This window comes from Peromyscus eremicus, chromosome 17 (genome assembly GCF_949786415.1).
Source record: "Peromyscus eremicus chromosome 17, PerEre_H2_v1, whole genome shotgun sequence".
Classification (NCBI taxonomy): domain Eukaryota; kingdom Metazoa; phylum Chordata; class Mammalia; order Rodentia; family Cricetidae; genus Peromyscus; species Peromyscus eremicus.
Window position 1 is genome coordinate 18,268,552 of NC_081433.1, and position 23,445 is coordinate 18,291,996.

The following is a 23,445-nucleotide window of genomic DNA, read 5'->3' on the forward strand; positions in this document are numbered from 1 at the left end:
GAGAAACCAAGACTGTTCTGAATGATAACAAAAGTGCACGAGATACTCCAAGAGGAACCAGATTTGACTTGGGCATAAGACACGCATGCTCAGCCGGCCAACTGGTGAGAGACCTGAGGGCAGTCTGCACTACCATCCCCGACACCCACTGGACGCTGTAACCTGTGACCCACTCCACCGTCCAAACCCACTGACTCCATCATCGTCCCTTGGCCAACCATCCGCCGCAACATCAGCAGCCCCTGTACAAGCCCCACCCATTCCAGCTGGAAGAACAGCAGCCCCTACAGGAGCCCCTATAGGCACCAGCACCACCTATACCAGCCAGAAGAAGAGGCGGAAGGACAGGCACAACACACACCGGTAGGAAGAACAGGCTCCATGGCACAAGTAAAGCCCACACCAGCCAGAAGAACTGGATGATCTGCTGCATTTAGGCACCCAAACCCCACAAACCTCAGCTGAGACAACCCTATTCGACCTGACGACCAGCCAACCACCGGAACCCTTGGCCATGCAGGCCAAAAGACAATAAAGGAACAAAAGACCCATCTAACAAAGACATCACAAGAATCAACACCTGTACCTATAACTATCCCAAACCAGATGGGGAAACAGCAGTGTAAGAATACAAGTAACAACATAAAGAGCAATATGTCACCACTAGAACCTAGTGATTTTGCAACAGCAAGACCTGAACATCCCAATGCAGATGAAGCAGAAGAAAATGACCTTAAAAATGACTTCATGAAGATGATAGAGGCCTTTAAAGAGGAAATAAAAAATTCCCTTAAATAAATTGAGGAAAAGACAAACAAAAAATTGGAAGAAATCAATAAATCTCTTAAAGAAAGCCAAGAAAAAAACAATCAAATAGGTAAAGAAAACATTTCAAGACTTGAAAACTGAAATAGAGGCAATAAAGACCACAGAAACCAAGGAAATTCTGGAAATGGAAAACCTGGGTAAGTGAACAGGAAACAGATGCAAGCATCACCAACAGAATGCAAGAGATGGAAGAGAGAATCTCAGGTATTGAAGATACGATAGAGGAAAGAGATTTACCAGTCACAGAAAATGTTAAATCCAATAAATTCTTAACACAAAACATCCAGGAAATCTGGGACACCATTAAAAGACCAAACCTAAGAATAATAGGGATAGAAGAAGGAGAAGAATTCCAGCTCAAAGGCACAGTAAATATATTCAACAAAATCATAGAAGAAAACTTTCCCAACCTAAAAAGGACATGCCCAACACCAAATAGACTAGACCAAAAAAAAAAGTCCCCTTGCCACATAATAATCAAAGCACTAAACATATAGAATAAAGAAAGAATATTAAGAGCTGCAAAGGAAAATGGCCAAATAACATATAAAGGCAGACCTATCAGAATTACACCAACTTCTCAATGGAGACTAAAAGCCAAAAGGTCCTGGATGGATGTTTCGCAGACACTAAAAGACCACAGATGCCAGCCCAGACTACTATACCAAGCAAAACTTTCAATCACCATAGACAGAGTAAACAAGAGATTCCATGACAAAACCACATTTAAACAATACCTACTCACAAATCCAGCCCTACAGAAAGTACTAGAAGGAAAACTCCAACCCAAGGAAGTAAGCTGCACCCATGAAAACACAGGCAATAGATAATCTCACACCAGTAAATCACAAAGAAAGGAAACACATATACACACACTACCACCACCACCAAAACCAAAAAATAACAGAAATTAACAATCACTGATCATTAACATCCCTTAATATCAATGGACTCAATTCGCCTATAAAAAGACACAAGCTAACAGAATGGATATGAAAACAGGATCCATCTTTCTGCTGCATACAAGAAACACACCTCAACTTCAAAGACAGACACTACCGCAGAGCAAAGGGTTGGGAAAAGATTTTCCAATCAAATGGACCTAAGAAGCAAGCTGGTGTAGCTATCCTAATATCTAACAAAATAGACTTCAAACTAAAATTAATTAAAAGAGATGAAGAAGAACATTTCATATTCATCACAGGAAAAATCCATCAAGATGAAGTCTCAATTCTGAACATTTATGCTCCAAATACAAGGGCACCCACATTTGTAAAAGAAACATTACTTAAAGCTTAAATCACACATCAAACCCCACACTTAATAGTGGGAGACTTCAACACCCCACTCTTACCAATGGACAGGTCTGCCAGATAGAAACTTAACAGAGAAATAAGGGAACTAACAGGTGTTATGACTCAAATGGACTTAACAGACATCTATGGAACATTTCACCCAAACACAAAAGAATATACCTTCTCAGCACCTCATGGAACCTTCTCTAAAACTGATCATATACTCAGTCACAAAGCAAATCTCAACAGATATAAAGAAATTGGAATACCCCTGTATCTTATTGGATCACCATGGCTTAAAGTTAGAATTAACAACAACACAAATTACAGCTAGCTTACAAACTCATGGAAACTGAACAACTCTCAACTGAATTACCACTGGGTCAAGGAAGAAATAAAGAAGGAAATTAAAACCTTCCTAGAATTTAATGAAATCAAAGGCACAGCATGCCCAAACTTATGGGACACTATGAAAGCAGTGCTAAGAGGAAAATTCATAGCACTAAGTGCCTTCATAAAGAACTTGGAGAAATCTCACACTAGTGACTTAACAGCACACCTGAAAGTTCTAGAACAAAAAGAAGCAAATTTACCCAAGAGAAGTAGACAGCAGGAAATAATCAAATTGAGGGCTGAAATCAATAAAATAGAAACAAAGAATCAAAGAAACAAAGAGTTAGTTCTTTGAGAAAATGAACAAGATAGACAAACCCTTATCCAAACTAACCAAAAGGCAGAGAGAGAATATCCAAATTAACAAAATCAGAAATGAAAAGTGGGATATAACAATAGACACTGAGGAAATCCAGAGAATCATCAGGTCATACTTCAAAAACCTGTACTCCACAAAACTGGAAAATCTAAAAGAAATGGACAATTTTCTTGATAGGTACCACATACCAAAATTAAATCAAGACCAGATAAACCATTTAAATAGATTTATTACCCCTAAGGAAATAGAAGCAGTCATTAAAAGTCTCCCAAACAAAAAAAGCCTAGGGCCAGATGGTTTCAGCGCAGAATTCTACCAGAATTTCAAAGAACTAATTCCAATACTCCTCAAATTGTTCCACACAACAGAAACAGAAGGAACATTGCCAAACTCTTTTTTATGAGGCTACAGTTACCCTGATACCCAAACCACACAAAGATGAAACAAAGAAAGAGAAATACAGACCAATCTCTCTCATGAACATTGATGCAAAATACTCAATAAAATACTGGCAAACCAAATCCAAGAACACATCAAAAAAAATCATGACCATGACCAAGTAGTCTTCATCCCAGAGATCCAGGGATGGTTCAACATACGAAAATATGTCAATGTAATCCACCACATAAACAAACTAATAGAAAAAAAACACATAATCATCTTATTAGATGTTGAAAAAGCGTTTTGACAAAATACAGCACCCCTTCATGATAAAAGTCTTGGAGAGATCAGGGATACAAGGAATATACCTAAACATAATAAAAGCAATATAAAGCAAGCCAACAGCCAACATCAAATTAAATGGAGAGAAACTCAAAACGATCCCACTAAAATCAGGAACAAGACAAGGCTGTCCACTCTCTCCATATCTATTCAATATAGTACTCAGAGTTCTAGCTAGAGCAGTAAGACAAAACTGATCAAGTAATAAGAGGAGATCAAGGGATACAAGTCGGAAAGGAAGAAGTCAGACATTCGCTATTTGCAGATGATACGATAGTATACATAAGTGACCCCCAAAATTCTACTAGGGAATTCTTACAGCTGATAAACACCTTCAGTAATGTGGCAGGATGCAAGATTGACTCAAAAAAATCAATAGCCCTCCTATATACAAATGATAAAAGGGCTGAGAAAGAAATCAGAGAAACATCATCCTGTACATAGCCACAAATAATATAAAATACCTTGGGGTAACTCTAACCAAACAAGTGAAAGACCTGTATGACAAGAACTTTAAGTCTTTGAAGAAAGAAATTGAAGAAGATATCAGAAAATAGAAAGATCTCCCATGCTCATGGATAGGTAGGATCAACACAATAAAAATGGCAACCTTACCAAAAGCAATCTACAGATTCAATGCAATCCCCATCAAAATCCCAACACAGTTCTTCACAGACCTTGAAAGAATAATATTAAACTTCTTATGGAAAAACAAAAAACCCAGGATAGCTAAAAGAATCCTGTACAATACAGCCACCTCTGGACTTTAAGTTACTGGTGGCACACACCTTTAATCCCAGCACTCTGGAGGCAGAGGCAGGCCTATCCCTAAGGAGTTAGGTTAGAGGCTAGCCAGGGCAGCCAGGGCTATACAGAGGAACCTAAACAAACAAACAAACAAACAAACAATAAATGTGGCCATCAGTGGAACTCATTATGTACAAACTCCTGGGCTAAAATACACCCAGAACTAGTAAGAATTTAGTCCCCAGAATGTAAGGGTTCAGCCAGTCATCTGAATTGCTGAGGCATCCCATCCTAGTTGACACAATCTTGATCCTAACCAGAACTGACCAGACCTGGAGGGCAGCAGAGGACCTCCTTCAACTATTCCAGTGAGGTGGTTTCTAGTTATGTTAGCAGTCGTCACAAACTTGGAAAAGATAGCCGAATAGAGGAGCAGATACCTGAACTCCTAAAAATGCCATCACAATGGAGTTGATAGTCCCCAAGATCCCTTCTGGGTCGTAGGCCATCTCGGTGCGATAGAGGACCTTAACGAAACAGAATACAGCTCTCAGACAGAATGCAAACTTGAATACATTTCAATTGTTGATGCTTTTTAGCTCGCTCGCTCCCTCCTTCCCTCCCTCCCTCCTTCCCTTTTTGCTTTGTTTTTTGCTTTTACAGCAGAAATTCATGGGCAATTTATAGGCATCATAGGCACAGTAAGCCATGATCCTGCTCAGTCACATTATCACATGTGGCCAAGAGTGTTGGACCACGTTTAACCAAATACAAATGCCTAGTGGGACAGGAATTCCATGTTCATTCCGTTTTAGCCAACCCCACTGTAGCTTCAACAGCTCCTAACCTTCTTTCCAGGCAAATTAACATTTAATAAAACATCTGGGAAGAGGGAGTGGTCCAGTGGAAGAGTGTATGCTTAGCATTTAGAAGGCCCATGTTTTAATCTCTAACACAACAAAAAAAATTAGTCAATTAAAATAAAACATTTGTATTTTTAACATGAGATTCTAGAACTCTGGAAATGTACAATGTATCCTCAACCATTGCAAGGCCTGAAAGATTCATCCCCAGCTACTAGAAATATTAATTGTTAAAAGGTCTCAGTCAAGACCCTTGTCCAGGGTCCTTGACTAAAGAGAGCTGCAGGATGAGGTCACAGTTCCCTGGGCCCTGAGTTCGATCCCAGCAACATAAAACAAGAAAAAAAGAAAGCATGGGACTTTGTTTGTCTTTCCAAACCGTTCCTGGGCTGCGGACAGTCCACATCCAACAAGGAACATGTGGGACCCGCCCCTCACCCCGTGGGTGCGGAAGAGCTTTCAAATGCCACCTCAGCTGCACCGAGAGCACGGGAGCCCTGAGGAGACAGACACAGGCAGTTCAACTCCCTCAGCTGCCTTCCTCCCAGAGACTAACCCAGGGGGGACGCCTCACGCACATCCTGCATTCTAGTCCCTGTCTCCAGAGTCTGGGGCTGGAGGCCTAAAGAGATAAATAAAGTGCTACTTGTTTTATATGGTTCAGTCTCTCTCCACAATCAAAAATACCCTCCCCTACCAACAGAGTGAACATGTGAGGCATGAAACCAGCCAGTTTTCTAACAACAACGATTCCCATCACACTGGTGTCCAACTGGCTAGGTCTTCCTACTTCCCTACTTTCCAGTTCCAAGAGCAGGAAAGGCTCACTCACAGCGGAGGATGGGTGCTGGTACAGATGACTGTCTCCCAGGAGCAGGCGGTCGATGTAGCCAGCTGCCCCTCCAGTACAATGAGGGTACTTCCCCTCGTCCCCAATACCGCCAGGGCCAAGGTAGCCGCTAAGGAAGTGAAAGGCGTACTTAATTAACAGGACCGCAGCAGGGACAGTGCTGAGCAGTGGCGGTCCCCAAGGGACAGATCCAAAGAGCCTCACACAAACCGGCTCACAGCAGCCCGACCTCTCAACTCCTGTCTGTGTTCTCTGACCAGACAGCAGCTGCCATCACTGGAAGGCAGGTCCGCTTTCTACTCAGGGTGATGCTGAGAGACTCAACCCTCTTCTCCATGTGAAAAGAGCCTCAAAGGAGGGGAAAGTGTGAGAGAACTCCTGTGACTAGAGATTCCAGAACCCACATAAGGGGGGTGGAGGGGAGGAAAGAGAGAGGGAGGAGAGAGAAAGACAGAGACAGCAAGCCAGCCAAGCCATGCATTGGAGCTGGAGGGATGGCTCAGTGGTTAAGAGCACAAGCTTCTCTTCCAGAGGACCTGGGTTTGATTCCCAGAACCCAGATGGAGGTTCCAGTTCTAGGGATCCCATGCCTCCTTCTGGCCTCCTCGGGCGCTGCATGCACATGGTATGCAGAGATACATGGAGGTAAAACACTCATACACATAAAATAATTTTTTATTTAAAAAAAATGAAAGCCATGCATGGTGGCACATGCTTGTAACACCAGCCCTGGAGAGGCGGGGATAGGTGGATCCTTGGGACTCCCTGGCCAGCCTACCTGGCAAACTCTGTGTCTCAAAACAGGAATGGCCACTGAGGAATAATCCCCGTCCTCCAGCCTTCAGACGCATACACATGCACCCCCCACCTGCACACACATGCACTCCCACACACAAACAGGAGCACACACACACAGGGATTACCTGGCAAGGGGTCACTTACGTAGGGCACCCAGGGACAGGTAAAAAGAATGTCAAAGCCAGCCAAATGCTTTCCAGCATCAAAACGATAAGCCACTGGGGCCAGCTGGAAGTGATGTCGCGAAGAGAAAGACAGCTTCTCTCCTGAGAGGCAAGAACAGGGCATGTGAAGCAACAGTGAATCTGGGAAATGCCTGGTGATTGGTTTGGGGCCTTTACAGCTGAATAAAAAAAAAATCATCTGAGGCCGGGCGGTGGTGGCGCACGCCTTTAATCCCAGCACTCGGGAGGCAGAGGCGGGCGGATCTCTGTGAGTTCGAGGACAGGCTCCAAAAGCTACACAGAGAAACCCTGTCTAGAAAAACAAAACAACAACAACAACAAATCATCTGGCTGGGGCGATGGTTCAGTTGATATCTTAAGGACCCCATCCAAGCCCAGAACAAACACAAAGGGCTGGTGTGTGGCCTGTAACCCTAGTGTAGAGGCCTCGGCTCGCTGGCCAGCAAGCCTAGACTACTTGGTTAGGTCCAGGCCAGTGAGAGACCCAATCTCAAAAAGGGAACATGTGGCCCCCAAGGGTGTTCTCTGGCCTGCACACATAAGCTGATCTAACAATGTGAGGTACAGTGGCTCCTGAGAAGTGGAGGCAGATGGATCAGGAGTTGAAGGTCAACCTTCAGCAACATAGTGAGTTTGAGGCCAGTCTAGACTACACAGGCCCTATCTAAAACCAAACCCAACCCAACCCAATATGATCTAACATGTTTGATGATGTCTGATGTTCTTGCACTCTGAAATATCACAGTAAAACATTAGTTAGAAATACGTGGGCTGGCCGGGCGGTGGTGGCGCACGCCTTTAATCCCAGCACTCGGGAGGCAGAGCCAGGCGGATCTCTGTGAGTTCGAGGCCAGCCTGGGCTACCAAGTGAGTCCCAGGAAAGGCGCAAAGCTACACAGAGAAACCCTGTCTCGTAAAACCAAAAAAAAAAAAAAAAAAAAAAAAATATGGAAAAAGAAATACGTGGGCTGGAGGGTTAGCTCAGTGTAGAACACTTGCCCAGCACATGTGAGGCCCTGGGTTTAATCCCTAGTACTACATCAGGAAAAAAAAAATAGAGAGAGCATGGTGTTGGTGGTGCACGCCTTTAATCCCAGCACTCAGGAGGCAGAGGCAGGAGGATCTCTGTGAGTTTGAAGCCAGCCTGGTCTACAGAGTGAGATCCTGTCTCACTGCCGCAAAAAACAAACAAACAAAAGGAAACAATTAATGGAAACAGAAAAAAGTATTTTCTTAGCAGAAGTACAGTGGTACACTATGTAATATAAAAATTCAGAAAACTAAAAAAAAAAAAAAAAAAGACAAAAGAAAATTCAGGAAACCATACCATGAACTTTCCCCTCATGTAAAGAACAGGATTTCTGGGGATGAGAAGGCAGGTGGGTCAGTAGGGGACCATGGTTCCATCCCAGGAACCCATGTAAAGGAGGATCCCTAGGGTTCACTGGCCAAGCAGCCAAGCCTACCCAAGGAGTTCCAGGCCAATGAAAGCCCCTGACTCAAAAAGAAGGGGAACAGTACCTGATAAACGGCCCGCAGGGCTCCCCGCCTCCACCCCACACACAGGTAAGGTTCTCACCAAGGTACAGCTGTCAGGGACAGGCTTTGAGAAGATGAGTTCCAACACAGCAACCACAAAGTACGTCACTCCCAACCGCTGCAGGACACCCGGGATCCGCACCTTATCCCAAGACACTGCCAAAGACACAAGCCCCCAAAGGCTAAGCCAGCAGATGCATCTTACCCCGAGACAGTACTGTCTCCTGCAGGGGAGCCATGTCTATGTTATTTCTAAAGTACATTGTCATAGCTCGTGAATACACGTGGACTGAGGATGTGGTGCCCTCTGTAAACAAGCCGCCAGCCAGCTTCACTCAGTAGGGGATAAAGCAGGGACTCCCTGTGGCACTGCATCCAGCTCCTTATTAGGAATATGGATAGAACCCTCATGTCACCAGAAACATGCAGACCAAACCCAAAACAGTGCTCACCCTGTACAACAGGTTACAGGCTGTATGGGGAAGAGAGCCTTTAGCAAACCCTATAAAGGTTCCCCTGAGGTTGGGAAGAGCACACTTCATGTGGAATACAGCAAAATGATCTCTCTCTAAGCCAGAGGTTCTCAAGACCATCGGAAAACACAGACATTTACATTATGATCATAACAGTAGCAAAATTACAAGTATGAAGTAGCAACAAAAATAATCTTATGGTTGGGGGTCACCACCACATGAGGAACTGTATTAAAGGGTCCGCAGCAAGAGGGAGGTGGAGAACCGCTGAGGTTTCTAGGCACTTCCTGCCCGAGGCCTAGACTTGGCTGATGTGCAAGTATCTGTTCTCCTTTGCCAGAGACAAGGCAAGCCCCCGGAACAGTAACTGCTGCTTTCCCTGTGTATCTGGTACAGAGCAAGGAGCTCAGATCCTCTGTCACTACCTGGTGTCGCTGAAGAGCACAGAAACAAGGAGAAGAGTCCCCTTCCCAGCAGGACAGCTGGCACACAGGCAAGGACAGAGTCTTTTTCCTTTTTTTTTTTTTTTTTCTTAAGACAGGTTTTCTCTGTGTAGCTCTCTGGCTGTCCTGGAATTCACTCTGTAGACCAGGCTGGCCTCCAACTCACAAGACATCCGCCTGCCTCTGCCTCCCAAGTGCTGGGATTAAAGGCGTGCGCCATCATACCCAGCAAGGACAGATTCTTAAACTAACAGTCCGTGGGACCAAAAGGGCCAGGAGACAGAGTCGGAGAGCAAAGTGACCTGGTCATTTCCTCCTCTGTCCCTTCACACATGGACATGGCCCAGAAACAAGACTTCAACCTCACTCAGCCTGACTTTTCTTTCGTATCACAGGAATTGGAGTAGTCACAGAGGTGCCTCCCATTACTAAATTCCCAAGCTAGGTGTAATAATGCCCAGCGATATACAAGCAGCACACATACTCTCTAATAATTAGTCCTGTGGGAGGGATCCGGGATGGAAGAATTAAGTTAGATTATGACACGTGGGGCTCAGTGGCCAAAAGCTTGCTTAGCATGTACAAGGGCCTGGGTTTGAACCCAAACACTGAAAATATGTGTGTGTGAATGTGTGTGTGTATGTACATATGTACATACATACATACACACACATATTTTTTAATATGCATGGACATATATAAAACAAGTCTTTTTCATAGTTCAACCTGACTATATATAAACAAAGGGGCAGAGATACTTACATGGACCAAGGCAATAGTTGGGGTTGACAATGACAATTCCTATACAGATCAGCAGGAAACTTCTCCATGCAATTTTCCCCAGCAGTCTGATTTTTGAAGATCCTCGTTGTAGGATAGAGGTCATTGACAAGAAAGTTGAAGTTCCCATAATAAATACAAACCTAAAAAGAAAGGCTATTGGTAGGTGGCCATTTCCAATTTTTACACATGCATCCGTAATATCTTATAGGAGAGAGGTGACATGCTATTCATCCACAGCAGCCAGTCACAGAAACAGTGTCATAATATTGGGGGGGGGGAACAGCTGGGAATTTTGACAGAACATCTTCAAGTCCTGCTGTAGGAGGGAAACTGGCTAGTAAGTGAGATTTCCATGGACAAACCCTGCAAACTTTATAAGAGAAGAAAGCTATGGACACTGGGATCCAAGGGGCTTGTGTTAACACGCCATCCAAGTCCTTCAGAAACAAAACATTCGAATCTTTCCTTCTCCTCAAAGAAAAAAAAGTTTGTTTCTCTCTCTGTCTCTGTCTCTGTCTCTTGCCATTTGGTAGGAAGGAGTCACCTCCTTTAAAAAAAAAAAAAAAGAAAGAAAAAAAAAAGAGGCTCACGTGTTCAGTTGGTCCCCATTTGGTGGGGTTTTAGGAGATCACGGGGCCTTCTGGACACCAGGCCTACGGGGCCAGCACAGGGCTGCAGGGTGGGGCTAGAGGACAGGAGCAGCCCTGCTCCTGCCACGAGACTCGGCTTCCTGCTTGGTTCTCAAGTGTGAGAAAGCTGCCTCCCATTTCCACTGCTACACAACCCTGAGCTAAAGTAACTTCTTCCTCTAAGTTGCTTTTGTGAGGTATTTTGTCCCACTGAGGAGAAAAGTAACCAATATAAAACCACAGTATATTCTTCCTAGTTATTGGCTCAGAGCTAGGGAGATGCAGCTTGCTCTGGCTGCCTCCCAGAGTCCCCTGGCTTCCTTTCCAGGATTTAGCTGTCTCATAGAGCAGCATGCTGAAGTCATTACCAGATCTCAGGCAAACAATACTCGCCCTATCCAAATCCTCTCAAAAAAACAAATATTTCTCCTCAAACCTTGAGTGTATGGTAGTAATGAAACACGGAGTGCCAACATCTGAGACATTCTCCTGGAACCGTCTCCGATGACAAAGCACTGGAAATGCTCAAAGCCTTGGGGTAAACACAAGTGCCGCATCATACAGGAAATACGCCTTGACAAGACCGAGAGTCCACTAGGGAAGAGTGTTTTTACTCTACTACTGTACTGGTTGATAAATAATGACGCTTATTGTCTGTGTCAGGTGGGATCAGCTGGCGCCAGCGACTTAATCCCTTGTAGAACTCTACTAAAGATTTCTGTGAAGCATCCCATCCCTCCCCCATTGGTGCCATTCAACAAACGCAGAGTGAAGTCCTTTGTTAGGGAGACACACAGCACCCACAGACAGAAATGGACAGTCACACAACAGTCAGACAGAGGGATAGACACAGCCCTTCCAGCAGACACGGGTTCAGACTCGAGCCACACACAGGAGGTGGAAGCCAACGAGCAGGAGATTTCAAGTCTGGGCTCGCTTGTGGTTAAATGACTCCAAGGGGAAGGGGAAGTGCTTTTGCCCCTTCCTGTTATTATCACCAACGCAGTATCGGCACCCGGAATTCATCACTACCGTGTCTAACCCTCACAGTATACTGTCAGCTCACCATGGGAAGACGAGGTCGGCCACAGTCAGTCCTGCGAAATGGCGCGAGAACAAACAGTGAGACAGAAGGGTTCTAAGACAGAAATACTCCCCAACTCCAAAACGTGTACATTTCCCCGCATATTTCCACAGAAAGTACGACCCACAGACAGGGGCCACATACAGTCACTGGGCCTGGGGCCGGGGAGGACTCCCTGATCATAAACCATTCAAACTGGACGTCTGTGGACGGGTTTGTGACCTCCCAGCAGTACTCATCACCTTCCACCAGACACCCACGGCTTCCGGCAGAATGTCCAGCAAGGATCGTAACAGAAACCACTGAGTCACACAAGAGAGAAGCCGGTGTTTAGGGATGAAGGGGAGACAGGACTCTTTTCTTCTGTTAACTTTAGGTGTTTATTTATGATGGGGAGGCATGTGGAGAGAGGACAACTTGTAGGAATGTGGGTCCTGGGGACTGAACTCAAGTCGGCAGTCAACACCATTACCTGAAGAGCAATTTTGCCAGCACACGAGTCTTGTTTTACACCTGACCGCAGCCAAAAGGCCAAGTAATAACTCTTGTTTTCAATAGATAACTTAAGGTTATCTATTGAACAATAAATAAGAACAATTCAGGTTCTACAAGCATCTGGACTCCAGGTCTGAGTACTGAGCTGTATCAGCTGCACACTCCATCCTCCATGCATGGAATCTGGGTACCAGTGGTCAAACATAATGAGTATCTTTTAGAGGCTTCTCGGACTTTTACAGAACAAAGATATTCTGTAACTATATTATATATTGTAAAAAACATTTATTTTTATAAAAGAAAATATTCTGTCTGGCCAGAATAAAGACAACTAAAAGTTCTCAAAAGTCCGTGTCTGTAACGATCAGGTATTCCATGCCATTTTCCTGGTTCTAAAATACCCATTGTCCAGCAACTACCCACCCAGATTTATAGCTATTATCAAGTGCTACTCACACTCAGTGGCACCCCAAGAAGGACTCTAAGTCTTAGAAGAGGCAGACACCCCCAAGAATACGGTAGCTCTGCTATCTACACTGTAACAATGATAATGTAAAACCAAGTCTTATATTTCCCACAGAGACACAGAGTCTCACAGCAGAAAAAATCCAGTCTTTGTGTTATTACAGAGAATCACTCTAGATCCACGGAAGAACAAAACCAAAGGGCTCTGAGTAAGCCCAGGGTGGTTCTACGTGGGCTGCGAGGGCCGTGGTGGGGCGCCCAGGGTGGTTCTACGTGGGCTGGGAGGGCCCTGGTGGGGCGCCCAGGGTGGTTCTACAGGGCTGGGAGGGCCCCGGTGGGGTGCCCAGGGTGGTTCTAGTGGGCTGCGAGGGCCCCGGTGGGGCGCCCACAGGAATGTTGAGCCATCCTCTGGTCCACAGTTCTGGGGGTGGGGGGGGTGAGGCTGGGGGACTTGTAGCTTACCATTCCAACTTGAATGTTTGAAGTACCAGTATTTTCCTCCTCCGTAATTCACGAAGACCATGACGATGAGCGCTATCCTGTAAGGCAAACAAAGGAAGGACCGTGTGACGACGACAAATCCGTAAGTGCAGACGGACACTTTCAGACAAGGGCGTCCCCTAACACTGCGACTCTGCAGAGTAGTCTGCGACACAAGCGGAGAATGTAAGATATGATTATCTGGTGTCACTATGAGGGACCACACGGTGACGTTCTGTCACCAACATTTCTAACAATAGCTCATGAAAAATGTACACTTGGGCTGGAAATATGGCGCAGTTAGTGAAGACCCTCACTACATGCCTAAAGACCACAGCCCTATACAGCAGAAGGGGAGAATTCAGTCCGGTGAGCGGTCTCTTACTTCACAGATGCGCCATGACCAGGAATCCCCAACTAATACACACACACACACACACACACACACACACACACACACACACTTAAAAAAAACTTCGCCGGGTGATGGTGGCACAGGCCTTTAATCCCAGCACTCGGGAGGCAGAGCCAGGCAGATCTCTGTGAGTTCGAGGCCAGGCTGGGCTACAGAGCAAGATACAGGACAGGCTCTGAAGCTACACAGAGAAACCCTGTCTCAGAAAAAAACAAAAAACAAAAAACAAAAAACAATTTTTTTTTAAAGATAGAGTTTCTCTGTGTAACTGTCCTGCCTATCCTGGAACTCATTTTGTAGATCAGCTGGCCTCAAACTCAAAGAGATTAGCCTGCCTCTGCCTCCTGAGTGCTGGGATCAAAAGTGTGTGCCACCACACCCTACCTATGCTACTGAATTTTATGATCTGAAAACAAAGGGATATGTTTCCAGTAATGCGACTTTTTAAATTATTTTGGTATCTCAGGCTGACTGTCACAGAAGACAGAGAAGCTTGGGACTCAGAAAACAGAAGGTCCAAAGCTTGAGTCTTGCTTTCTTGTTAGGCACATCCTCGGCACATAATGCTGGTTTCTGTCCTGCTATGAACCTCTCATCTCCAAGTGTCAATGAAGACAGATGGAAAAAGAATACACTCAAATGGACTCTGAACAGGCTATCCTTGTAGCTCTCCTGAGAAGGAACACACAGACATGCTGAGAGATCTACCTGCCTGTGTGTGCCTTGTGACCCAACCGCCTACGACAGAAGCCTAACTCTCCCTCTGAGCAGCTCAGTGAATGAGAAAGTTATTTAACTCAGTGGTTCTATTTCTCCAGTTGTGAAACACACCTATGTGTGGAGGCCCACAAAGGTTTCCTAGTGAGATCGGAGCTTGCTTTACCCAGCAGGGCTGCATTAGAAGATTGCTTGACCACATGTGTGGTTACCAGATTGGGTAGGGTATGCACTTGGCTTTTGCTCCATCCCTTGGTGTTCCTATAAAGCCCTTTAGAAGATACAGAAGGGGCCAGTGGATATTGGTCCAGGCCCTCCCGAGGCTATCCTGTGTTTCTGTTTCTCTCCCTCTATCTTTCTACCTAATATCTCTTATCCCTCTCTCCTCAAGAGTACCCTGGGGAAAAACTGGGGGTGGGTTCCCCCACACCTATGAAAAGCACATGCGTCCGTGATGCCACAGGTAGGACACACCACACTGTTGTCACAACAGCTCACTAAAAATGCAGGTGCGGCCGGTGGTGACGCAGTCTTTGCTGTCCTTGAGTAAAGCCTGCTATGAATCCCAGCATGCCTCACTCTGCCCCAAAAGACACAAACAAACAAACAAACAACCCACAGGCACAGTGAAAATCCTGTTTAAGGTCACTTTCAGATCATGCATGTGGGATACAGGAAAGAAAAGTAAACTTGTGCTTAGACTTGGGTCCCAGTCACAAGATTTCTCAGTGTGAACATTAAACACTCGGAACTCTGAAACACTTCTGGCTCTAAGGGCTCTGGATAGGGGCAGCTTATCCCAACACAGGACCCGGCGCCCATTTATCTAATGGTGTCCTCGGGACTCTGGAGTCTGGGAAGGATATGTAGGGCTACTGGCAGAAGCCAGTCCTTCTCAGATAGAAGAAATTGAAGAGTTGACACTGTGTATCTGGTTTGGGGCTGTACAGTTATCTACTTTGTCAGAGTTTGGCCTCTGCCCTTCTACCAGAAGCACAGTGTGACAAGTTACGACACGACTGTGGATCTGCCATCAGAGGGCTTGTTATTCAAGGCGCTCTAATATTGAAGGGTGGGATGCAGCTGTGGGCTGGTACACCTTCCCAGCTGCTGCTTCTCACTAGACACAGTGACACAGGGTGGCCCAAACACAGCCACTTGCCCAGACTACTAACCACAGTAGTGGAAACTGTTCTGGCTATGTTCCTCCATTCTCCTCTCTCAACCTCATGAGGACTTCGTCTTTTGTTTCACTTTTTCTGTTTGCTTTCTGTGGTGCTGGGGAATGACCTCCGAATGACTAAGTAAGTGCTTTGCCTATACTCCGGCCCCTTATCACGACAAATCCAAGGAAAGAGGCCGCAGACACTACTTTTCCTTTTTGGTTTTTGATAAAGGGTCTTGTTAGGTGTCCCAGGTTGGCTCTGGATTCTCAGCAATCCTTTTGCCTCAGCCTGAGTGCTGAGTGCCACACTCCACCAGTGTAGAAAATTAAAAATATGCCAAATACCTTCAGCTAAGAACGGGCTTGTGTGGGACTACAAAATCTGACATGGACCAGTCCCCACCAGGTTGTGAGCCCCACTTACCCCCTAAATGTGTCCACACTTCGGAGACGGTGTGGCAAGGCAGATGTGCGGCGCGTCTCTGGTTGGCAGTCCCCACTGAGAGGGTCTGCTCTGCTGGGGGATCCTAGCTCCTTCCAAAGAAAGGGAGCAAGAGACGGTACTTAATGAGGCTAAGGAACAGACTTCATTATTTGACATTTCAGCAAAGAAACTAGAGTGGAAAAGCAAGGGGAACTTTGGGACAACAACTTGGTTTTGTAAGGATCCCATTCAGAGGTTTGATTCTCTCTCTCTTTATTCGCATTTTTATGGTTCTGGGGCCGAGGGTGTAACTCAGTGGCAGAGTGCTTGTCTACCACGTGAGAGATCGCGTGTTCAGCCCCCTGCACCAAAAAAAATAAGGTGCGAACTGGTTCTTCGGTCGTCCAGAACCGACGTGGACACAAGGGCACTGCTTATTAGTATATTTCATCATCGCAATGGCCACTGGCATCTACATGTTTAATACTGATGTTTCAGCTCATTTTCCAACAGGGTTGGCTGCTTAGTGAAAACTGTACATCTTAAGGCAGCCCAGACTTCCACCCTCACTGAGAAAGAGAGGGGTACAGGACCTCCACAGAAGCTGAGGACAGGGCTACTCTTTACTTAGGACACATGCTGGGGGCTAGCAAGACGGCCAAGGCCGAAGTGGCTGCCGTGCAGGCCTCACCACAGATCCCACAGTGGAAGGAGGAGATCTACTTCCAAAGGTTGTCTTCTGAGCGCTACATGCAGGCACCGCACATGCATGCACACACTTACACCCATGTGTCTCTCTCATACACATGCATTAATAAATAAGTAATAAAATAGAGAATAGATGTGAGGGGGCTGGGATGACTGGAAAGGTGCTTCCCTAGCATGTTTGAGGCCTTGGGTTTGATTCCCTGTACCACAAAATCAAACAAGATGACATATGCCTGTAACCTCATCCCTCAGGAGGTGGACAAAAGGAGGATCAGGAGTTCAAGGCTATCCTTAGCTATACACTACATAGAAAGTTAGAGGTCAGCCTAAGCTACATGGGACCCTGTCTCCTAAGGAGAGAGAATGAAAAAGAAAAATGAAGCAGGTAAACAAGTAAGCATGCAGGAATGCTGGCTTACTCTGACAATCCCACATGCCAGGATTATCAGACAGGAAGAGGAATCTAGGTCCTGATGAGGAATGTTGCTCCATGTGGAGAGTCTGTGCAGCATGCACAGGCCCTGGCTTAGGAAATCAGCACAGGGAAAACATTCAGGACATACAGTCTGGCTTTCCACGATATAATTAAAGTGTATTCAGCTGGACAATAATGCTCACTAAAAGGGAAATTATAAATTCAAATTCAGAAAAACCTCCCAGACAACACATGTAAACTCGAATAACTCACAGAATTGATGAGGCGGTCAGTTTCTCGAGAAGTTATTGCCTTAGAAATCCAATTAGTGAAGTCATCCAACCTGTATTAAAAAACAAAAAAGCCTCCATTAGTTTTCTTTCTTGAATGGTAATATCTTCAAAATGACTAGATATTAAAATAAAATTTAAGTTCCATAAACTTTATGAAAGTTTTTTAGAAATGGCAAAATAGAGATCAAAGTTTGCAGGAGCCTCATGAGTTAATAATGGTGGAGACTCAAAGAGCTGTGAAAATCTCACCAGACAGTGCTCTCTGTCACCAGGGTGCTCTCTGTCACCAGGGTTCTGACTGCTATTAAAATCAGAAGTCAAGCACACGGCAACAATTATGACCACTCAACCCAGGAATGACTCCACAGAACACACAAGAGATGGACGATTACATACAAAAGCAAAAAGCACCGTCTATGTGACTGCAGCTACATACAAATGCACCTATGCACGCTGCAGCTACATACAAATGCACACGTGCACACTGCAACTACATACAATGCACACTGCGGCTACATACAAATGCACCCGTGCACACCGAGCAAGCTGGAGCGAGCATTCGTTGGCAATGATCCAATTCTTCTCTTTGTATGGTCGATCTAATTTAAAATTAAATTCATTTGCACGGTTGGCAAAAGGGTAAATCCACTCATTGATTTTCTTTAAGGTGAGATTTCTACCTGAGCATACATCTCTCTAAAGATCTCCAGCCCACAAGACAGCTCACCAAGTAAATCAGTTTGCCACCTAATCTGACAACCGAGTTTGATCTCAGGAACCCATATGGTAGGAGAGAACTGACTCCCAAGTGTCCTCTGACCTCCACACATGTGCATGCCCCTGCTACACACACACACACACACACACACTTTTTTTTTTTTAAACAGAATATTTTGCAGGGCATGGTGTTGCATGCCTTTAGTCCCAGCACTCGGGAGGCAAAAAAGGGTGGATCTCTGAGTTCAAGGCCTGCCTGATCTACAGAGTGAGTTGTTGGATAGCCAGAGATACACAGAGAAACCCTGTCTTAAAAAAAACCAAAAAAACAAAAAAACAAAAAACCAAAAAATTACATCTCGGCTTGCTTTAAAACGAAGCCGCCCATGTTTTAATAAATACAATGAGTCACTTTGCTTCAAATATCCACACGTGGGCAATTTTACTTTAACTTCCCCTCCTGACTCACTGCCTTTTAGAATTTTCAGAAAGCCCGGGCATAAAATCACCTCATCCATAAACACTGAGGTATCTGTAAAAGGGAAAAACTGTTTTATTTCTAAACACAGTCATGATGTTATTATACTTTACAGTGATTTTCTTGAGTTTATTTAGAATGTGGGGGAGGTGTGCACATGTCATGGTGTGGAGGTCAGAGGACAACTTGCCCGAGTTAGTTCTCTCCTCCATGTGGAACTGGAGTTGGTCAGGTCGTCAGGCTTGGTGGCCAGTGCCATGGCGCAGGCCTTTCCCATCACTGCATGTGAATGACAGCAACATTCCTTACCACCGTCCCATCGCCGGCTCAGTTTCCCTGGCTATAGGTGTTCTTCACACTTCAAGTGTGCAGATGAGCCCCACACATACTCCACATAGCGAACGTTTCCACTTGTGATTCCTCTTCCACACCAGGACCACTTCCGGTCCACACAGCACTGCTCACGTCACCATCACATGAGAACATTAAAATAGACACAGGCAAGGAGGCACCAAAATGGGGAAGTTGAAACGCTTAAAACAAACACACACTTGTCTTTGCCTCTTCTCCAAGTGGAGGGGGACACTCTTGAAACGTCCTTGAACTTACACAGGGATACTGGGAAACAACGAGGTAAGGGGTGGCCGTTAGCGCCCCTCCCGCCAGAGCATTCAGTCCACACCCCCACCCCAGGAGAGGCAAAGATTAGTCCAATTACACAGAGGGCAAGATGACAAGATGCACGTCTCCTCCCCGCGAACAGCTCATTCCAGCTGTCTGTCACTATGGAGCGAAGGGGCAGATCCATTCACATGGAGGCACCAAGAGAAAGCACACTGCTATATGAAAACAGCAGGTCCATCTTACCAGAAGACTGACAAGCTAATAACTGACTCCAAGGAAATGAAACAGCAAGAATTCTACTTTCTCCCCGGGAAGCTGCTGAGTCAAATGTTCACATCCAAGCAGCGCGTGATAAGGTCAGGTTTCTTAGACACGGGATGAAACAGTTTCCAACACTCACAAAGCTAGAAAGTTCAGAATACATAAGCTCCCTCAAGGCAGCCAAACTACGGTTATATTTTCATTCTCCCAATCTGAACACTGTTGAGGGGCATTTGTACTCTATGTGATGATACATTCTGTGATTGGTTTAGTAAAGAGCTGAACATCCAATAGCTAGGCAGGAGGAATAGGTGGGATTTCCAGGGAAAGAAAGAAAAAGGAGAAAGAATCAAGGGGCAGGAGATACCAAGAGACACAGAGAGGAAACAGGAGGTACAAGATGGAAGAGAGAGAATGCCACATGAGACAACGTAGCTTAATATAAAGAGGTTAACTTAAGTTATAAGAGTTAGTTAGGGACAAGCCTAAGCTATAGGCCGAGCTTTCACAATAAGAAGTCCCCATGTCATTACTTGGGAGCTTGCTGGCGGGCCAGAGAAAGACTCATTACAGAACACAGCTTACTAATGATGTAGTCCTTCAGCAGACCCAAGACCCTAGAACATGTGAAAAATGCAGTATTTCTTTCCTTCCGTCCTTCCTTCCTTCCTGAGGCCAAGTTCACTCTGTAGCAAAGGCTGGCTTTGAACTCAAACTCAAGATCCTCCTTCCTCTACCCTCCAATTGTTGGGGCTACATGTGTGTGTCCAATGACCACCCTTCTTCCCTTTAAAACATGAAAGAACTATCCTTTACAGTTGATTGAAGGGCTAGAGAGATGGCTTGGCAATTAAGAATGTATTCTGTTCTTAAAGAAGACCTGAGTTTGGGTCCCAGCACCTACACTGGGTGGTTTACAACTACCTTAACTCCAACTTCAGGAGATCCAATGTCTCTGGTCTCTGTGGGCGCGCGCACACACACACACACACACACACAGAGACAGACAGACAGACAGACAGACACACACACACACACACACACACACACACACGGACAGATACACAAACAGACACAGAGAGACAGACACACAGAGAGACAGACACAAACTACTTTTTAAAAATAAATTAATTAAATCTTCGAGTTGATTAAACCAGGATCTGTCTTGTCCACTGGTTCACTCACCAGGATCAGTGTTAACTAGGCAGAGAAGGCCAAATGCCCTCTCCACTCAGATGCTTCTGCCCACAGGAAAGGGAGTCCACGCTGAGGTCCTGAGCTACGTGCTGCCCTGGTGCTGCACTTTGGCCCCCTGACCCCTGGGCTCATGGGGAGCAGAGAAAGATGGAGTGGAGGGGTCGTCAAGACTCAGAAACAGAGAAGAGGAGGAGATTCCAGTGTGGCAGCCTTCTCCGAAAGATATTAGAAACCACCTCTACTAACCAAACTCAATCCTGGAGGTTCTTTAGGAACTAAATGTCTCTCAAACATCTTCCTCTGCAACCATGTTGGGAGAATGGAAGGCAAAAGCCCATCTGCACCTTCACGAGCATGCCTTATGGTCAGAGACTACGTTAGCGTCTGCTCGGATGCCCAGCACCAGAACAGACACAGCAGATGCACAAACGCTCATTAAACACAGAATAATCGTCAGCTATGTGTGTTTGCTTTTGGGGACTGGCCTGAGAGGGGATAACGGTGAGTTGAGGGCCAAATTTCCCTTTCTGGGTACATTATTCTGGGTCTGTTTCCTAGTCACGCTCTCCTCAACAACTTACCTCAGCAGGAGCCTCAGGAAAGATATCGCGATGATGAGTGCTAGACCAACAAGGAGTGCGATACTTACAGCTATAAAGGAAAAAAAAAAAACCACTATTATCCTCAAAATGCCATCGTAAGGATCAGCGCTGTTGGGGCATTACACTACCCTGTCAGTGACAGTTGGAACAAATATGAGCAGAGCTCACATTCTTATGTTAAACTTCGAATCACCGATTAAGAATGGAGCATGCAGGAGCATGTCATGATATACTCCCATCTACCACTCAGCTCCTGGATGATTTATTACTATTATCAAGAGACCGTCTCTCTTGGAGCTTGGGACACAGCTCAGTAGCGGAGCACGGACCCTGCATTTTCAAGGACTTGGGTTCTATCTTCAGAAAAAAAAAAATGGCACTGCTAGGTCTCATATATTAAGTTCCTTCTTGTTTTGCTAACATATTTTAAAGCCCAGACATGGTATCATTCCATCCCTATGTTCATAACACATATGGGTCCTGCAGAAGGTCTGGGGACCGCAGATGTCTCCTGTCATTCCACATGGAGGAGACTACAACTCTCCTTGGGGAATTTTCTACCCCCAGATGGAAAACCTCTACCTCCTCATGAGAAAACAGCCAACAGGGTCCGTCTACTCAAGAGCAAGTTCTCTTCAAAACCATCAAGGTCAAGAAGACAAAGGAAGGGCAGGGGGACACCGAAGGGACAGAGCCGTTCTCACAGCTAAGGCAGCGCGGGATCCTGGGTCAGATCCCGAGAAATGACACCAAGGAAAACGGCTTAGCAATGCCCTTGCCACCAAGCCTGACAACCCGAGTTCCGACCCCAGAACCCACGGGGTAGAAGAGAGCAAAAGCCCCAGAGCTGTCCTGGGATTCCACAACATGTGGACTGTGGCACCCCAGCACAATCAATAAACAAATGTATGTTAAAAAAAGACAGCTTGGGACGTTTAAATGTCTACAGAGCGGTGCTGTGTCAATGTTAAGTTTCATTATATACAGGGAAATTATGGTATGATTATATAGTTTAAGGACATACGCAGAGCTAGATAAAGGGTATTCAGAAAGTTTTTCAGACAGTGTCATGCAAAGGTACCCATAACTCTTTCACACCGAGGAGACTCCGCCCACAACTGACCACGCGACACATGTACACACTGAGGTGGCACCTCTTGCAGCTGACCACGTGACACAGATTGGCTAAGCTGGCAAAAGCCTGTGTATCTGGTGTCACAGCAAACAGTGGGTGCCAGGTTCAGGCTTTGCAATAAGCACCTTCACCTGCTGAGCCATCTCGCTGGCCCTCAACTGACAATTTTAAATTACTGTCCACATTAAGTGCCCGTTACTCCAAAGGCAACTCAAGTATTGCTTTTATTTTCATCTTCTTTGTTCCATAGTAACCCTGTGTTTTTACACTTTTTATATGTTATTTTTTCATCAGTAACATTCATATTTTTTGACTGTTTGGTGTGTATGTATGAGTGCTGCACTGTGCGTGTGTAGAGGCCGGAGGACAACTTGTAGGCGTCTGGTCTCTCCTACCATGTGAGATTCAGGGAACTGAACTTGGATCCTCAGGCTTGCTGTCCAGTGCTTTTACCTGCCAAGCCATCTTGCTGGGCCTCATTATTCTTTTAACTGCTTAAGCTGTCCCACACTGGCCCGTGGGTAACAGCTCTACATTCTTTTAAAATAATGTCACTCTTAGCTCTCTGTGAACAGAGCTTATTAATGATGCAAAGATTCCTTACTGTCCCTTACAGAGCATCACACACATTAATATCTAGAGAGGGCTCAAGATGTTCTGCAGTGGAATTATAAGAAAATGAAGGATGTTTACTGTAAGGGAACCTCAGCTAGCTGTCAGTGTTAAGGCTCACAGGAAACACTGTGACCTAAATCCCCAAACAGAAAGTTAACTGCTTCTTTCTAGCTTCTTTCTACTGTATGGACTCTTTAAAGCGTGTGCTCTGTAAAAATGCATATGTAGACCTAGCAACATCAAAATATGGTGCTACATCATGTAATTTTCTTACTAAAACACCAAAC

General features: G+C 45.3%; 1 protein-coding gene across 1 annotated transcript in view; it reads right to left on the bottom strand.

Annotated features, from left to right (window-relative positions):
- Positions 1 to 23,445, bottom strand: part of Hgsnat (heparan-alpha-glucosaminide N-acetyltransferase) — a 34,381-nt gene that overhangs the window by 4,936 nt on the left and 6,000 nt on the right. Inside the window, exons 5-14 of the mRNA XM_059244498.1 lie at positions 21,388 to 21,457; positions 17,510 to 17,579; positions 16,114 to 16,223; positions 13,375 to 13,451; positions 11,935 to 11,965; positions 10,219 to 10,379; positions 8,581 to 8,696; positions 6,961 to 7,082; positions 6,001 to 6,127; positions 4,746 to 4,832 (exon numbers count right to left, since the gene is read on the bottom strand). Coding sequence (XP_059100481.1) covers positions 4,746 to 4,832; positions 6,001 to 6,127; positions 6,961 to 7,082; positions 8,581 to 8,696; positions 10,219 to 10,379; positions 11,935 to 11,965; positions 13,375 to 13,451; positions 16,114 to 16,223; positions 17,510 to 17,579; positions 21,388 to 21,457 — 971 coding nt within the window. The remainder of the gene's footprint in view (positions 1 to 4,745; positions 4,833 to 6,000; positions 6,128 to 6,960; positions 7,083 to 8,580; positions 8,697 to 10,218; positions 10,380 to 11,934; positions 11,966 to 13,374; positions 13,452 to 16,113; positions 16,224 to 17,509; positions 17,580 to 21,387; positions 21,458 to 23,445) is intronic.